Source organism: Stegodyphus dumicola, chromosome 6, assembly GCF_044657685.1.
Source record: "Stegodyphus dumicola isolate Sdum_Otavi_A_Nest chromosome 6, ASM4465768v1".
NCBI classification, from domain to species: domain Eukaryota; kingdom Metazoa; phylum Arthropoda; class Arachnida; order Araneae; family Eresidae; genus Stegodyphus; species Stegodyphus dumicola.
The window spans coordinates 227,684,797-227,704,822 of NC_140773.1; the positions used below are offsets into that span (position 1 = coordinate 227,684,797).

At 29.8% G+C, this 20,026-nt stretch overlaps 1 protein-coding gene across 8 annotated transcripts in view; it reads left to right on the plus strand.

Moving 5' to 3' along the window:
* Positions 1-20,026, plus strand: part of LOC118185908 (uncharacterized) — a 180,055-nt gene that overhangs the window by 92,121 nt on the left and 67,908 nt on the right. For 6 of the 8 annotated variants that reach the window (XM_085819611.1, XM_085819613.1, XM_085819612.1 and 3 more), the window contains 2 exons: positions 3,257-3,361; positions 18,708-18,880. In XM_085819611.1, coding sequence (XP_085675737.1) covers positions 3,279-3,361; positions 18,708-18,880 — 256 coding nt within the window. In that variant the 5' untranslated portion in view covers positions 3,257-3,278. Of the gene's footprint in view, positions 1-3,256; positions 3,362-15,219; positions 15,267-18,707; positions 18,881-20,026 lie in introns of all 8 variants that reach the window. The other 2 variants (XM_085819615.1, XM_035355869.2) reach the window with 1 other exon arrangement.

The following is a 20,026-nucleotide window of genomic DNA, read 5'->3' on the forward strand; positions in this document are numbered from 1 at the left end:
CACTGTAATCTGTAATTTTAAACTTTATATACAGTATCATCCATTTAGGTCTTATGACATAACAGTGTTAGTTTCAAAGAAAGGGTAAAAGTATATTTATGGGTACTCCTTGGCAAAAATTGGTGATTTTGGGGGGTACATGATACCGAGTTTGTGCAGTTCTTTGACTTATTCCCTTGACTATATCCATGTACATGTCGAACCTATTTTCACTTAAAAAAATCAGAGAATTGCACAAACTTGGCGTTGCACACACCCTTGACTTTGTCCATGTACACATCAATATACTATTTCCATTTAAAATGTCAGAGCACCCAATTCTAGGTAAAAGTATATTAACAGAACATTCAACTACTCAGGGTTACCATAAATAAAACAACTTAGCGATAACTAAAACAACATTTTTTCCATAATGTAAGGAATACCTTTCAGTCTACTCTTAACCCAAAGAAAGATATCATGAAAGTATGCATAATTATTAGTAATTTAAAAAAGAAAGTCCTATATCAATGTGAAGATAGTAAGGAGAATGAACTGCAAAATAATGAAAATTAGTGGCTCGTAAAGCTTTCAGAGAAAACTAATGCTGAAAGAAAAACCTCAGAAGTTATATTTAATTTATAATTCTTTTAGAGCAAAGCATTATTTGTTACTGCTAGGATATTTTCATTCTAATTAAGATCTTATTGTCTTGATCAGTCTGTAACATCATTGTGTATCATTTATAAAACCACTATGTATGTCATGAAGTATTTTGTAAACAGTGCTTTAAATGACATTATATGCTCATAGAATATATATTAGAATCTGATACCATACATTAATTGCTTACGACGTCAAATTTTCTAATGAATCCAAAACATGCTCATGTCATTATTTTCTCTTATATGTATGCTGAAAGATTTATAGTCATGTAATGTTATGAATTATGTCAAGACATCTAGTGTCATGACTTATCTATAGTTGAAGTCAGCTTAAGATGAGAATACTGGATATTTTAAGAACTGTATGTGTAGATGCTACTTTCCCTTTTTTCCCAACAGAGCTCCTGATCTGGTTTCTAAATCAAATAACTTAGGTTTTTAATTTAGTCTTTATTGAGAAAATGTTCCCCAGCTATAAATGGAATTTCAGTTAATGAAATTTATTTACGAATTCCATTTCCTATTTCTAGTGCTTTTCAGTGTAATTTTCATATTAAATGTTAATAAGAAATATTGAATTGTTATAAGCAACTCATTACATTTGTAAAACTTTTTGTAAAGATTCAAGTCATGTTTAATCAGTTAATATTTGTATTTAATTTTATCTTAATCAATATGTGATACATTACTAAGTTTATCTCCACAGTTGCCCTTTTTAACATTAATTTTATTTTCGTCAGTTTTAAATGTACATTAATAAATTTAAACTTTCCTTCCATACTTGGGAATTTCTCCATGTAAAGTGTAACAATAATGCAAGAATATTACAAAATGGAATTGGTAGATAAAATTTAGAATATCTATTTAAAACTTATTGTACATCATAATCATATTATAAATAGTATAAAAACCTAACACTATAATGTGAATTTAAAAGAAAGAACTTTTAGGAATTCTTTCAAAAAACAGTGTCCTGGAGGTCAGCATAAAAACCTCTCGGTTTTTCATATTTCAAGTTTGGCAGCTATGCTTTCTAAATAATTCTCTAAGCTGAATCATCAATATAAACTGAATTTAAGCTAGTTTGGCTTTCTTTTCAAACTGTATCCAACAACATATATGTAACAAACATCCCATTCTCGCTTCTGTCAGTTCTTCAGATTGCAGCTTTTTTGTGTCTATATACGATATAGAAAGAAAAGTTTCCAAATCTGCAAGATCGTTCCACAGTCTTTCTCTTAGTGAAACATTTGGGTTATCTACATCTCCTAAAAAAAGTTCTTAATTCTAAAAACCTCTTTATCATCAAATATGTACTTCCTTATCGCATTGCTTGATCAGTATTTGCTACTTTTCCTGCTTCCTTCCTAAGAATGGCATCAATTTTAGGAGTTCTTGCTGCTGTTGCTGCTTACCTAAATTTGCCAGTGGGATTTGTAACTAAATGAATCAGTTTAATCACTAATGGCAAATATCACATCCTCCCTTATATTTATTAATAGGCCAATAATACAGTCCATAAATAAAAATAATAACTCAGCTTGTCATTAATTTTTTCAATTCATTTTAATTTCATTTCAAACTGTCCAATGAAAACTGGAGTCGACCTGTTTTTAGCGACTCCAGCTCTGACTCCTTTTACCCCCTAAAATTGCCCGACTCCACAGCCCTGCCAAAAACTAGCACAGAACACATAGTGCCACATTTGGGGACATCATACATCTGAGGGTGTATATAAGAGTAATACCTAAAATGTTATTAAAAAATAAAGGGAAAAACATTTGATTATGTTGGTATAAATTTATGAAACCATTTTTTTAAATATTGCCAATTATACTTCATAAAATATAATCTAAAATTTTGTATTACAAACCTTTCTAATAATTTATTATATTTATTTGTTATCATTTACCTATTCTATTCATTTCTGTTTATTTATAAATTAGATTTTGTTTTAATAAAATATAATAAGAAATTATGTATTACATATCTTTATATTTATGTATTATATTTATTTGTTATTATTCATCTATTCTGTTTATTTATAAATTAGATTTTTTTTTTTTTTTTTTTTTTTTTTTTTGTACAATCAATCTGAAGTGATACTTTACTTAAAACTTGTGGCTATTTGAAACTTTTTTTAATGTTTGAAATATAAAAATTCTAGTTCTGTATATTTCAAGCTAGCCAATCAGGCCATATATTGCTATGCCATATATTCTGAACTGCTGCCTGGATGGGATAGTGGTTAAGTTATGCTGATTGCTATACCGAAGGGCCTGAGTTCGAATTCTGGAAAAAACATAGATGTTTATAAGCGTGTAGTGTCTGTGTGGCGAGGGGGCATTCAATGAGAGATTGGTAGTAGAGGAAGAAAGGTGGGAGACCTTTTGACCACCACTCAAGATGTTGTTCCTCAGAATTCCGATTGGGGTGGAAGCTTAGTGTTAGCAAAGCCCAGTGATACCTAATATGCCTGCATGGATGTGCAAATGCGGGCCTTACTTCAGTTTATATCTGGGCCTTGGGTTATGGAATTTTTATTATTTTTCTCTATTTTGATTCCACTATTTACTTTTAATTGTATATTGAAAATTCTGTGTGCTTTTCAGAGTCCACCAATGTTTTTCTTTTATGGTTTGGATTACGATGAGTTTAGACCCTCATGTAGAAACCAGAAAAAGAGAAAATTTAGACTCAAAGCCCCACTCCCAAGTGTAAGTAGTTTATTTTAAAAATTGTAATAAATTATTTTGTGTTGAATCTTCAATCATATGCTAAAAGAATATTAGCAAATTTCTGCATTCTGTGGATAAAGCAGCACTTCTTGATTTCAGTGATATAAATTTTGTTTAATAGGACTTGGTACCTTTTAGGTTTTTTTTTGGGGGGGGTTAAATTTTAGAATTTTCATTTGTGTTATGAACAGTACTAAATATTTTTATTGAATAAAGTGAATTTAAGATGAAAAAAAAATTGCTAGTAATTTTCTTTAATATTTTTTTTGGGGGGTGGTGGAGGAAAAAGGTATTTTTTCCCCCATTTTTTGATGTTTTCCCAAATTTTTTTCTATATTCATTAGAATGTATTTCATAACTGTAAGGATCGCATTTGCAGATAATGATTTTTTTTTTTTTTTTTTTTTTTTTTTTTTGAGAAAAAAGGCATATTTATATATAAAAAGTTTTCTTCAAAAAAGATTTCAATTATATTTTCATTTCCAATATTTTTTCTTAATTCAAAATGCATCCTTTTTTAAAAATAGATGTTTATAAACATACAGTAAAAAATGAAGTTTTAAACTCCATGTATGTGTAGGTTTTAGATTTTTAAATAAGATAATTATATATTTAAAATAAAGAACCAACCAAGAAAAACATAATTTTGAATATTTTCTGACTAAATATGTCTCAATAAAAATCATTAAATGCAAATAGTATTTTTTGTTAACCTGTTTTTGTTTGTAAAACACATTGAAAATTATACATAAATCATTTAAAATATTTCTTCCAAAACAGTTATAATTATTTGCTCTTCTTGACTGTCCCAGATGCCAATTCTTTTATTTCGCCTCTCGCCGACATTGATATAGCTACGCTTCCCATGATATGCATTTTAGCAAACTTAGATTATTATGAGTTCTCTCATTTATTGATCTCACCCTTGGGCGCAGTGTGTTTTTAAACACACCTTTTAATTTTACAACCTTAATGGCCTGTGATTTAAAGATTATTTACTGGTAAGAGCTCTTATTGGCTGAAGCCAAAAGTATAGAAATGATCCAAGAAATTATAATTAACAGGTACTTTTCTGTTTCTCTGGCGCAAATCTTGCCAAACAGACTTTATTGGCAACAACATACAGTATACACATAAAAAATGTTATCAAATTAACATTTGAATGGTAATGGTTCTAAGAATTTTTTATTTTGAAGGTATAAACATTTTAATATTTACAATTTGTAAAAAGACATTAATTTAAGAATTTACTATGCTTTCATAGTTCAACATCCTGATTCCACGGTTTATATCACGTGACCCCAAGTAATCTCATCTCACGTAAACTGCGTTACAAAAAGCTAATTCTCTCAGTAATTATCTACATAAATTTCAAGTTAAATCTGAATTTGGAATATAAGTTTAAATGCAGGAATTATTTCAATTCTTACTAATAGCTTACTCAGAAATTATGTAAAACTGCAGTGCTTTACTTCATTAGTGCATTCTCATTAGAATTGATGAATTTAACATTTGACTTTGTCTTTTATATATTTTCGCCTTTGGGTGAGCGGTGTGATTGTATCCTAATTGACTAATGAATACCTTTAAGCATAAAATTGGACTATCTGGTAAAAATTCTATGTAATTGTATGCTAATATTAAAAGATAATCAATGTGATAAGAAATGGCTGCGACTTGTTTTGAAATGAGGCATAGAAGATTACCAGCTAGGATATTCAGTTTAGCATCAATTTTACCATTATTGGTGAATTTATTGCCTGCACTAGCAAAACAGAAAAGTGCCAATTAACATTATATTAGAAGGGATTCAAATTTCACATAGCATTCAAAATAGAGCAACACATACAAACATTTTTCTGATAAGTTAGAGTCACAGCTAATTACATTCCTTCTCTTCTGTGCTGATTGTTAATAAATAAATGAAGCAGTGAGAAGTGAAAGCATGTGAAGTTTCAAGTTTTAAAAATCTATAATTTCATATGTAAAGAAAAATAGAACCCTTTTATTTAAAACTGTTCAGCAGCAGAGGTGATCTTTGTCTTCTTTTTCTTGCCCCTTCTAGTGTATAAATTGTGTGTATAATTAAGAGTCTAATATTTGTTCCAGCGTGATTTTCAGCTATGTTACAGTAAAAAATTTGATCATTTCCATTACTCCATCATTTTCTATTCATGTCTGGCACAAGTAATTTTCATTTCTGATGATTCATATGAAAATTATCTGAGAAGACTAAGTTCAGAGGTGAAAAATGAGGGAAGAGGGGTTCAGACTTCACATAGCATTTGAAATAAAACATTTTTCTGATAAGTTAGTCACACCTTATTACATTTCTCCTCTTCTGTGCTGATTTTTAATAATAAATGAGGCAGCAAGAAGTGATAAACAGTGAGGTGGGTGTAACATTTAAGGGTTGTCAAAATGTTTAAATGACTTTTTATGCTATTTATTATCTTTAGATCATTCAAAATTTCTTCGCAGTTTAATAAAGTATATATTCATCAAAAGCTTGGAAAACCAGAATTTTTATTATTTCCAATCAGAGGGTGCCAAGTCCTCTTAAAAGAAATGGAAACTTAATTTTAAAATGTTAAAAATAATCTAAAGAGAAAAAAATTGTGATACTTTGTGTAAAATTTTTTACCAATAGTATTAAATATGCACTCTTCTGAACCTTTGAGTTACAATCGCAAAGCTCAGAAGTTACGTGAAATTAAGCTGGTAAAATTAATGTGTTGCATATAATCATTGCTTGATTTTTTTTTTTTTTTTTTTTTTTTGTTTTAGTTTTGAAGAGATTATTAAGATTGTAAGATTATAGTTTTGCAAAGTATTTTATGTTTGAAGATTTTAAATAAGGCAAGTCTTCAAACATAAAACATTTTTAAATTTATAAAATAAGGCAAAGCAGCAACCTTATGTTTGGCATAGATTTTAATCAAGTTCTTTCAGAATTTTGAATAAAATCTACATCAAACGTGTGGTGGAGCTTTGCCAAATTTTGTTTTACTTAGGCGTATTTGTCTTCTTAGTTGAATTTAATCTTTTTAATGTGCATTAAAGGAAGTGTGCTGGTAAAACCGTGACCTTCGAGAAACAAGGCCGTCCAGCTCTCTCGTGACATCACGATGAGGAGTGCGAAGAAATCTCTCTCCTGCATTCGAAGCTAGTGAACCCACAGCGCGCTAATTTATCAGAGAAGCTAATTTTATGTTATTCTGATGTAAAGTAAATAGGAGATCATTAACTAAATGATACTATCACGTCTTAAAGCATGATATTTATTTATTATATATCATGCTTTAAGACTTCAGATATCTGAGTTTATTTTTCTTAATACTTGATAAAAATTTTCACCTGGATGATCAATAATTATTTATATTAGTCCCATTTTATTTTCCATAGATTGGATAAACTTTCCAACACTTCATAACGAGAAAATGTTAAGCTTTCGAACTGCAAACGAAACATTGCATATTATTTTTCATTCATATGTAAACATGAAAAATATGAAAAAAAAAGAGCATTTTACAAGAACCAACTTTTTCTTACAGACTTTTTTAAATAATTAATTTTCTTCAGTATGGCGATAAAATGAAAGAACTAGCATTTTCGGTTATTACATTTATTGTTTAAACAAATTTTAGCGTAGATCTTTTATAATAAACTAAATATTAAAAAGGAATATTTCATAATTTATTTATCGATATAAATAGATAAAAATTTATTTTTAATGATAATTTTTAATGTCAGCATTGTTTTAAACTGTCAAATGGTGCTATTGTTATTATTAAAATAATTATTAAACTTACAGTGATTCAGATTCTTACAGAATAAAAACCAAAGATTTATTTTTAATCTGTCACAGAAAATCATTTTACTTTAATTTTGCCGACTGTCTTTATTAAACACTTTTTTAATTGCGATATGAATTCTTACTATTCTATATTACTCTTTAGCGAAATCTTGATATGTCCACTTTAGAGTTTATGATCGTAATAGTTAATTTCGTAGCTCTCTAGATTGAAAGTTGTGCCGGCAACTATGTGTGAGTTTTGATTTTTTGGATTAATTATGTGTATCCTTAAGGAATTGTAAAGGGGAAAAAATAATAATTCTCTGAAAATTTAATAGACAACATTTTGAAAGGAACACACTTCAGAATTACGTTTTAAGTTTTAAAATATGCAAGGTAGTTAGCCGAGGTTGCCACATCTCGTTACCAAAGTCACTTGATAGTTGCCTTAAAGACGTTGACTCAATTGCAGTTGAATTCAATTACAATTGTTGAACCAATGTTTCCGAAGTTTTTAATGTTGCGACCCTAGGAATAAATTTAATTTTATTGCGAGCCGCATTTAGAGTTGGAATTGCAAAGTGACTCACAAAATACAGTTTCTCTTAAAAAAAAAGCTAGATGAATTAAAGCCTGTATCAGATCAGGAAAGTGCAATGATAATATAGGATACCGGACATCCCTTGCAAAAGCACTTCATTCTCTCAGTATATTTAATCTTTTTTAATTGTTTATTCTATTGCATCCGTTTAAAACATCATATACTCTATAGCTTTTAAAAAATATAGCATTTTGCTAATGTATGAAGTTTAATTTAAAAAATGTAACAGCAAAATTTTAGGGGCGAAGTCTAAGCTTGATAAGCAACTGGTGTAACAATATTGTTTTCAAGTTTTGTTTATATATTTTTAAAAATATAATATTAATTACAATTTTCACAAAAATTTTGAAAATATGACAAAAAAAAAGTTTAAAAAAATAACACAAATTTGTGAAAAACACAAATTTGAATTTTTAAATGAAAAACATTATTACTTTAAAATCTTTAAATCTATAATGACAAGTACATTAAAAATAAAACTGAAGTAATTAGATATTACAAATCATTTAATGCTATATGATTAATATATAATCATAATGCACAGCGTTTCAGCAATACATGAAACAAAATTTACAATACATTAAATAATCCTGTAGTATTATGGACTTAATTAGTTTATTGTTTGCTTTTATATTTTACACTAGTTATTGTTTACTTTTTTAATATTTTACACTAGTTTTTCAGTAGAAATCATTTTAGCTTTAAAAATAGACATAGTAAACGCATTGAATATTTAATCTAGTTTTCTTTAAATATCAATAAAATCATAGTAATGAAACCTCACCCTGCTGTTTTTAGTCCGAATGAAGTCCTTCCGTTTTATTGCACGTATCCACTTTCACATCTGCATCAACAGGAAAAGCGAAAATATGTATTGTAATTTCAGTTGCATCGTGGCACTGAACGTAAGACATTATATTGTTTCTGGAACAACCCACAAATTGCGAAAAAAACTCAAATTTAAAGTGTCCGACTACGAAAAAAGCACGGTATATACCAAGATTTTAGGTCAATAATTGCAGTTCAACCACTTCTCTCGTAGCAATGGCGACTAACAATAACCTTTGACCCAACGCTGCCCTCAAACCCAAAGAAGGGTGCACTCTCTGTACTGACGTCACACGCTCTACGTCACTGAGCTGTAAGGCCTTGTTCTCGAAGGCCACGGTAAAACAGCTCTGTATTAAAAGCTTCCTCCCCCTTTTTGGTGAAGATAAAGCATTTCATGTAATTATGAGAATAATTTTAAAGCATCTTCCTTTTTGAAAGAAGATGGAATATATTTTTATATGTGCTTTCGTAAATTTTGTAATTTAAGCTTTTAAAATTTTTTAAGAAAGTTTAAGCATTTAAAAGATTGCTAAATACATTTTAATAATATTCATGACAGTTTTTTTCATTAATAACCAGTGATAGTGTATATGAGATATAGCAGTCAGATAAGCAGAATTAATGAAACGGATATTGTTCATGCATTCCCACTCTGGTCATTTCTTTTATTTTTATGTTAGCTGTATTTTGATCTTTTCTTAGGTGTATAAATGAATGTTTAAAGAATATGTTTGAAAATTAAGTGTTTTATTCTTCAAGATGCAAAGATCAGCTTATTTAACTTCCCATGATAAATTAACTTTTTTTTTTTTTTTTTTTTTTTTTTTTTTTTTTCTGAACAAATTTTGTATTTTCTAATCATACAGATACCAATAAATTTAATGCATAGACATTATGAATATTCAGTTTATTTCTTGCCACAAATGTCAGTCTTACTCAGCTATAAAGTATCTTCTAAGAAAAAAATTTTAAAATGAACATATTTAGTGTAATTTTTTTAGATAATACGTACTGGTTATGTATTTTATTGATACTATCAATTTAGATGTAGATCTAATATTAATTTAGTTTATATCTGCCAACCATTAATTGCTTTGCCATTGTATAAATAGCATTAATATATTTTATAATGTATCTTTTGTAGATATATATTTAATTAAAAATGTATTTGGCAAAACATCACATATTTGGATATACAGTCGAACTGAGTTATAACGAACTCAAGGGTCCTCAAAACTTTGTGCACTATTATCCAGTCTGATGGGGAAAAAAATTATCTGCAAAAAACATGTAAAAATTGAATTACTTAAAAAAAAATATTAGGAAGGGCACTTGCATATTTTCTCTTCAACCATTTTCAGCAAATAAATATTATTGCTGATAATGGATAAGCATAACATCCTGAAGCACTTGTAAGATGTCTCCTTTTGTTTTATGTAATACTGATCCTCAGTAAGCTATGTAATTTTTATAAAGAAGGCTAGAAATTAATTTCTGTTTCTCTGGTTTTGCGTTGCATCTGCCGGAGGGGGAGGACAAATTGAAAATTTGGGGAAAACCTTCTGCAGAATAAGAAGCAATTATCTTGCTAGAGTATTCTTTCCATATAAATGACAGGACAACATAAATGGATGGAGATGATCGCCCAACAACTCTACTTACCGAGTCATATTGAGGGAGGTTGGTACAAGTACTAAAGATCCCAAATCTGCTAAAACATCACAGACCATCATTGAGTCGCTATGGCCTTCTACAGTTTCAACCTGGCATACAGGATTCATGGATATATGAGTCTGACGCCATATTTGTCGATGTTAAGAGTCAGAGTCAAGACTGATCACTCTGTTACTTGTTTCTAGTCCTCCAAGAGTCTCTGTGTTTGTTCTCTTGCCCAAGCAAGACATGGAAAATGATGGCATGCATTGAGCAATGGTACTATTGTGGGTCTACAACTCCCGAAGCCCATATGTTGAAGTGAACATTACGTGGTCTGTTTACTGACTATATGACTGGTGCTCTGATTCAGCTGGGTGATAATTTAAGCTAATATTTAGTTTCACTGGCTATGTACAATAGAGCTGCACCATCTTACACCATGTTCATTCAAGGCTAATTGTCCTTTGCAATTTATCCCATCATCCGAGTATTCTTGGTATACTGTTGACCTTGAAAATCCTAGTTCTCTGATGATTTCGGAAATTGAATGGTCCATGTGTCGAGAGCCTACTATCTGTACACAATAGAAGCTGTCTAAATGAGATGTTTTACCCATATTCGCGATTGATACATCTGATTAACAACAACCATAGTGCTATATATGTAGTTATCATGTGTTGAGAGCCTACTATCTGTACACAATAGAAGCTGTCTAAATGAGATGTTTTACCCATATTCGCAATTGATACATCTGATTAACAACAACCATAGTGCTATATATGCAGTTATCATAACGCCCCTCACGTTAGCATCAATTGAGTGCAGCACTAAGCAGTTTGCCATAACCATGTCTATATCAAATTCAATGGCACTTCGGTGTATTAAATTTGTTGGTCATTCTTTTTCAGTTTCCATTATATGTTAATTTTACATGATGAATTTCTTACTGTAAATATTGAGGTTCTGATCTTGCCTTCATATTGCATTTGTAACTGTGAATGATTTATTGCATCCATAAAATTATAAAAGCAATAAAAATGAACTTAAAAAAGTATAGACTAATTTTCTGCTGATGTAATGGCGATTCGAGAAAGAATTTATGTTCAAAAATTGAAATTATTAAATCTTTTTCTTGTTTTACAATTGGTATGGATAAAAAATTAATGACAGTCATTGTAGGCTTTACATCTGCTGTGGTAGAGAATTCAGTTTCCATGTGTTATGCTTTCTCAACATTTTCGTCGCCATTGAAAGAATATTCAACAGTCACATTTCCCATTTCATCTGTTACAATATCCTCGTCACTTGAATCTTCACATGTAATAACATTGCCATCATATGATTTAAAAAAAAAAAAAAAAAACCTCCATACCGCATTCTGAAAATTTTGAAATATCATTTTTTTTCTAGCTGCTTAGCAATAAGCAAATCCTCATTTTCGTCTCCTTTTTCAACACTCTTTCCTAGTATGGTTTGATAGTCCAATACTATTTGCTGTTGTAGTTGAAAACAGTTTCGGATGGTTAATTCTGTAACAAGTCAAGAATTTCCTAGCTCTAGAACTGAAAAATTATAATCAACATATTTGTTATACTTCTCCAAAATGCGTAAAACAAGCTGCTTCCTCTTTTTGTTGTAGCATAGAAGTTTCATTCAGAACATTAAAGCAATCTTAATTCATTCTCAAGTTTATGACATCTGTGTGTGCAGTACAGTTGTCAGTCAAGAGTAGAATCTTTTGCTTTAAGCCAAAAGCTTTTCATCCCACTTTCATGATTATTCTTTGGATGATTTTGTTGTTATGCATGGGTTTAAAGTTAACTTTAAGAGTACATTTTCAGGCAGCTTGGGTTTGAGATTTTCTAGTCTCCAAAGCTCAGAGCCATTCGTGTTTCTATACACAAAAACTATGAACTTGTGCATCTTTGGTCTTTAAATTTTATCATTTGGTTAGGCACAGCTTTGCATTAAAAAAAAAAAAAAAAAATTCATCAGCTGTTGAAAATGGTGAGAAGTATCTTTCCAGATATTTTTGCTCATTTCTTGACACTAAATTTTAAAACTTTGCTAATTCTCTGAGAATGTTTCTCAAAGAAATGTTTTGCTTTTAAAGTGTATATTTGAGGACAAAAAGGTAGTATCTCCTTTTTGTCCTCAAATATACATGAATCAAAAATGCATGAAAAATTCACAAGCTTTGTCCAAAGTATTTGTGCAGATATTGGCGGATTTCCCAATTAGAATGCAATATTTTTCCCCAAGATATGTATGGTGCAGGGTTCGTAGCGGTCCTTATAAGTGCTTTTAAGTCCTTATATTTGAAAATAAAATATAAAGGCCCTTATAGGTGCTTACTTTTTCTTTAAAGCCTTTATTTATTTATTTATTTTTTAGTGCTTACTTTTTGCTTTTAGTGCTTTTTTTTAAATGAACGCACAATTTTTCCCCGTACCAAAGCCGAAACTAAATACACAACTTTTCTTCCTAATATGGAATGTCAGATGGTGAATCATACTCCCGGAAATAGCTTTTCCCCCTTTCTCTGCATTAACATAACCCTTGGTGTGAGCGGAGAGTACAGACAGGTGCCCGTCGTTCTGTTGGTCAAAGAATTGCGAAAGCAGTAGAAAATTCCAATACATTCGGCATTCTTTTCCTCCCACCCAAATATTATACACGTTTGAATTTCTATCAAGATCTTAATGATTTGAATTCTCGTTCCGCTTGGTGTTTCATATTCAAGGCTTGGCGTTCCGCATATTCGTGTTTATTATGATCGTTATGCTTATATTATGAGCATATGTATGAATGTTTATAATAACATAGTTGCAGTAACTGCTGAAGTATAGTAAACTTCCAAAAATGGTTGTGTTTTAACACAGATTAGCTTTCTAATTAATAATATTCGGAACGGCTTAAATAAAGGGAAAGTAATCGAATAGTCAAAATAATTCATTATACAGTATGAAGGTTGGGAGGTTCTCTCTCCCCTTTCTCCGCAAAATCTCGAAAACTGAAACTGTTACAGTTCGCTGCAAAACAAACAACGGCTCCCTCTTTTTTTTTTTTTTTTTTTTTTTTTTTTTTGTCACTTTCCAATAGGACAGGACTAAGAGTTCTGCGGTCTATCAACCCAAGCGAAGAATGATTCTATTCCGAAAATTTAAAAACACCCCAGATTGGTAAGTCTTTCTTTTCCTTTATTTAGTTCTTTATTCTCCCAATACCGACAGCTGTTGAATCCGATTGCATAATATCATGTAGAGAAGAATTACGGCGCACATATTGCACAATAACGTTTGCGATATTGTGCAGAGATAAATAATTTTGATGTTCGGTCCGAAATTTGTTTATTAACACTTAAAAGAGTTTTACTGTGCTTGCTAAGCAGAATATTTTTCTGTTCCGTTGGTTTGTTTTTATTTGATGCACATATCCAAATGTAAAAAGCATTTATTTAGCGTAAAAATCCAAAGAACGGCTGCAGTCTATTCCCCCTCTGCTCCTCTTTTTCAAATTATGCTCGACTGTTCGAATATTTGCCAATTTTCAAGTATGCGGGTAGTTAAGCTTTTACTGTTAAAGGATGACTGCATGAAGCAAATTTCTGTCTTCCGATTTCAGAAATGTTCCTCTTTTTTACTTAAATTACTTTGCTTGCAATATCTGTTAAGGGAAAACTGATATACGATGAAAATTTAGAAAATGTTCAGAATTTAGATTTAAATTAGTTAAATATCAATATGAGTGGAAAAATAAATTGTATTTATTATCATGTTCCAAGCGAATAGAATAAATATGCCTTATTATTATTTTATTTCCTCTATTTTGAACTGAAATTTCATCATTAAATCTTGTAGTATAGTTTAGTTCTGCATAGATTTTTTTTTCTCTCATTGTAAATTAGTTCTGTAAATTGAACTGTTATTTAAAATTTAAAAAAAAGTAATTATTTTCCATGGTTAAGGTAATGCTTACTCTCTCTTAATAAATACTGCATTTCTCATATTTTAAATTACGAGTCTAATTTTTAAAGCTATGCAGTTGTGTATAATGTAATTAGACAGGTGTTTATTTTTTTTCTTAAAATGTGCTTGAAAAGTGCTTATAGGTGCTTATTTTTTTAACTGAAATGTGGCTATGAACCCTGATGGTGGCAAAGTCAGTAAGTAGTTTTTATAAAGAATATTCTTTGTCTTGTAAAAGACTTGAAGAATACAAAACTCCTATTTAGAGGGCAGTATTGGGGGATCATTTATATCCAGACAAAAGAAACCAATAACCTAAAAGATAAATCAACTGTATGTCCCCATTTATTATAAGATTTGGTACATTCTCCTTTCTTGAACTGCAAAGATTTCAAAATTTCCATCATATAGTTAGCTTTAAATAGTGCTGTAATGGCTTAGTCACAGAATTAGAATGGAATTAGGGAATCCATTCATGTTCTTCGGTTCAGTGATCATGTACATCATATAGCATCCTTAGGTATGGTTGTTACATCTTTATTCTAGAGCTAGGTTTTTACTCGTTTTGCAGAGCCTTTGTTTAGAATATAGAAAGAAAAGTAATTTAAAGGGGTTTCCATTTACAGAAAAAAAATATGATCCTAATAAAATCCCAAACGTTAAGATTAAGGAACAATAAGTTTTTGTATTAAAATTGGCAGATATTCGGAGGGGGGGAAACCACCCCAAAAATTCACCAAAGATATCCATGCAGTTTGATACATCTGATTTTCATACCTTTGGAAGTTTGGAGTTGCATAAAGAAAATAACATGAAATGTTAAGCATTGGTTTCATTATAGCAAGGTTCGATTGTGTATACCATTTATTCTTCAGACGTAAATTTTCAAAATTTAAGATTTTTTATTTAAAGACTTACTACTTTTTCTTTTAAATGTCATTAAGGGTAATATATGTTTCAAATAAATGCAGGGTCAAATTTTTAGGTTTCAAGTTTTGTGAAAACACAATTTTGATGTATGGAATGATTCAGGTAAGCCAAGACTCCTTGTAACTTCTGATGCTGTGCGATTGCAATTTATTAATTGTAGTTTTATATTTTTAAGAACTTGGTTATGTCATCAAGTCTGATTAACTCAAAATGTGAGAAATTAACTTTATTTCAAAATTTTATTTATTTTGTTATATATTTATTTAAAATTGTATTTCAAAAGGAAAAATTAGGCGAGAGACAAAAAAAAAAAAAAAAAAAAAAAACAAATATATGTGACAAATATTTTAATATGTGCATATTAACATTTATAATTTCATATACATTTATATGAAATTACTAATGTGAGGCTTTGTGCAAGTATTTTTTCATATAGAATAATTCATTGTAGAAATTATAGATCTAATAAAAATATATCTTCTCATTTGAAGAATATAAGAATTTTGTATAAGGTATCTAATTTTCTTTCATCTGTGTAAGTTTTTATAATGGAATGCTTAGTATTGAATGGTGTATAGTGTGGTCAGGATGTTGTCAAATCAGTGCTGTGGCATAATTCCTAGTACTATGGAAATGAAATTTCAAGTGACTAACTAAAATATTTTTAAGAAGAATAAGATCTAGGGTACTGAATATATTTCCTTTTATCTGTGATATTTATTATTTTAAGACATTTTTATTGTCAATATACTACATTGATTTTTAAAAAAATGTCCGGGTTATCATAAGTGAAAATGTTTGTTGTGTTCCATATGCTTTATAAAAATGTCCTTTTGAAACATACTCACATAAAAAAGTAAAGGATAGTGAGGAATTTTATAGTAGTAGTAAGTTACACTTCCTGAATTTACATATGTACATATATATTCTGCCCAACAATTTGCAGTAAGTATAATTTTGACCCGTGACCCCTTTTTATGAAAAGTCAGACCTGAAATTTTACACATGTACTATGTTTACATATTTGTTTATATATATTATTAACTTTGCAGCAATTTGCGCGAGTAGTAGAATAACTCGATTTCCCACTAAGTGAATTTAAGATCATACAACATTATATATAATATATATGTAAGGACACACATGTGTAAAAAAAGTATAGGAGAGAATTGTTTTCTAATTCTTATTACTAGATGAATGCAAAGCACGTAATTGCATGGTCTCAGGTATTTTCAGTTTGTGACAGAGTAACATAGTATTTTCATTGATAAAGTAAGAAGATACATAAGGCGGTTTAAAAAAAAAAAATTCAAGTCTTTATATGGTGATTCATAGTGTGAGGCTGTTAGTAATGTTAGACCTTATAGCTTGAGATATAATATACACGGTTTGCTGGTCTGGTGAGAAATATAACAGCAGCACAGCAGAGACAAAAACAGCCAAACCCTCCTTTTTTTTAGATGAAAGTAAGAAAGTGTCGGAAATTTGTAACACAATAAAGAAGCATTATTGAAAAAGTCTGTCTTTTACTTCCGAAGATTTATAAATTGACTTTTATGGAGATGTATACCAGCGATTATTGGCAGCAGTTGTAAGAGATGGTGCCTCTGACTGTTTCTTAGCCAAGGATTAAGAGGAGGCAGAATCCAGGTGTTATTGTGAGGCTTACAGCCATCCATCAACCATAATAGTGGCAATTTTAAAAAAGAAAAAAAAAAGATTGTACTTATTAATGTAATCCATTTATGAATATTATATTTTAATATGTAACTTTTTACTTTCTCATAAATCTGGATACGAAACTCATGACAGGTAATAAGCCCATCTGACTGTATAATAATACTCCATCCTAAATTAATTGCTACATTTCAAGTAGGTGGAGTAACTTCTGATGCAGTTTAGTAGATCGACATCAGTAAAATTACATACTAAAATGAATATTGCGCGGTATACTGAATGCGCGGTATTGAAAGAAATATTTGAATGTGAAGTAATGTGACTGACCTAATAAAAAAAAATATGATAATTGTAATTATGAACAGTAATTTTAAAAATACTCTAAAGAAGGAAATTAATAATAAAAATTGCAATTTTTACTTCAACACTTAAAAAATAAAAACTATAAATACTTCAGGGATGAAATTTAATATTCATCATAATACAATATCCCATTTGTGGAAGCAGGCAAAGAAGTCAAAAATAAATTATGGTGAAATTTACAATGTAAGTTGTAAATGCGGACAGAAAAAAAAAAATTTTTTTTTCCTGGAGCAATGAGAAAAATGAAAGATGTCCCAATAAAACAAAGACAATCACTGCCAATTTTATCATGTGCTGTTAGTATTCCTAAATCAATATTACACAGGATTCTCAATGAGGGAAAAGTTTTTAATTGTTTTCATCCACCATTAAGCTAAGTGTAATAGAAAAATGCTCGACAGAATTAGTTTTTATTTTCAGCATATTCAAACTAATGAATGCTTTTCGGATATGTTGGATCGTATTCGGTATCGATGGGAAATGGTTCTGTGTTATGAAAAACCAGTGATTTGTTTTATATCGCCCTAGATGAAACTGAACCTTTGAGGTTCTGCAAAAGGTTTATTACCAAAGTGGCAGCGGTGGCAAGATCAGAATAGGACTCAAATAGAAACAAAATGCATAATGGAAAAATTGGAATATGGCCTTTCGTTTATTGAGATAATGCACAAAGAAACAAAAAATCATTCGAAAGGAACTGCTGTGACAAAAGAAATTGTTAACAAAGAAGAAACCCCCAAAACGATTAAAGAAAAAATTTTGCCAGTTTGATTAAAGTGAAAAATGAGTCATATATACATAACAACAGGATAAAGCCAATCCTCATTTGGCAATGGATGATCCCATTATCACAGAAGAATGTTTAAAAGATGAATGAAATTTGAAACTACAATGTCAACCTCCAGATAGTCCGAATTTAATTCATTAATTCAGTACAGTCATTGCAACATCAGGTGCCTGCAAAAAATATTGTCAGTTTAATTGATGCTGTTGAAGTTACTTTTCAAAATATTGGAGTAGAAAAGCTTGACAATGTATTTTTAACTTTACAAGCATGTGTGGAAAATATTATGATGTCGGGCGGAGGAAACTCGTACAAAATACAATTTGGTACTGGTTTAAGGAGGGAATGCTTGTTAATTGAATGTTGATAGTATAACATCCTGAAATCTCTGAAAAATATTCAAACAAAATCATAAGTGTCAACAATCAGTACAAAAGTATTCAAATGTAGCAACTAATTTGGGTCGCAGGGAGTAATAATTTAAAATTGGATCTTAGTTAAACCAATGATTGAACTACTATTTAATTCTTTATGCCTTTTCTTTGATTAATGTGGGTAGTTTACTAGCTTATTTTTTAAGGCTACGCCTATATCTGTGCATAATAATTATTTTGTAACTCAGCTCATAATTATTGCAGAACAATATTTTTAAAACTGTGTACTAGCCATTTTAATGCTAATTAAATAAGAATGAAAAATTTTGTATGTGTTTCTTCCAGCAACAAGTGCCTTAATGAGAAACGTCGCCGAGAACAAGAGAATATACACATCGAAGAACTGGCAGAACTGTTATCTGCTAGCCCGTCTGATATGAGTTCGCTTTCTTGCAAACCAGACAAGTGTGCCATATTAAAAGAAACTGTTAATCAAATTCGTTCACAAAAGCAATCAAGTAAGTTACTACTATATCGTATATTCCTTCTTTTGTGAGCTATTACCTAAATTATGTTAAGGAAGAAAGTAATGAATTATAATTTTTAATGCTAACTTTTAAGTAAGTTGATTATTCTAGTGAGTTATACTACTGTTGATCTTTATTGTACCAATTTTTAATGCTAACTTTTAAGTAGGTTGATTATTCTAGTGAGTTATGCTGCTGTTGATTTTTATCGTAACAAGTGTTTAGTGTATGCTGCAAAAATTCTGAAAAATTTGAATGTATGTGATATTATGATGGATAGTTCATTTGATCTCTCCTGTACTTCAGTTTGTATTTGGGGGGGGGGAAGGAATGGTAATAAAGTTAAAAAATGACCATTTGTGTGTTTTGAAAACTGTATCTGAGTGTGTTTTATTGTTCTTACATACTGATTTTTACTGTGCTCTTTCTGTGTGAAGATTGTGAATGCTGATGTTCTGTTTTGATGATCTTAAGAAGGTAGATTAATTTTTTTTTTTTTTTTTTTTATAATTAAGTTTAAAAAAAATACTTTTAGATAATTAGAATGTTTGAAAAGCGTCATTTTTTTTTTTTTTTTTTTTTTTTTTAAAGCTTGTAAAAGTGTGAACTTTGGGGTTTTAAGAAATTACTTAATAAGCTTTGATATATTACTTAACAGCAAAATATGCAGGTTTAAGCATTTTTGAATTCTGTTAAATGCCAGCTTCTGTATTTATTCATATAATTTCAAAATTATTGTAAATCTTCAGAAAAATTGTTGCATCTATGCCAGTAATAAATTTCAGGAATAGAAAATCATATTATATATTAGCGTGAGGGAAAATAGTATACCTTTACTCTGTAATGATTCTTTATTAGCAATATAGACACAGACAAAAAATGCAACAAGAAATGTTAATAGCACATTAAGTAAAGTGTTGTGTAATCCAAATACAAATCTTTTTCACATTAGATGCAGTGCATTCTTGTTTTTCTGTGCTTTTCTGCTGGAATAACTTGGCATCTTTTTTATTCGTTTCCAATAATTTTTGCCAATAAAGCAATTTATGTCATTCTCACTCTCATTTTAAGAATCTATATCAGTTTCTGAATCAAGATCATTATTTTATCGTTACTCATTATTAATTGTTATCTTTG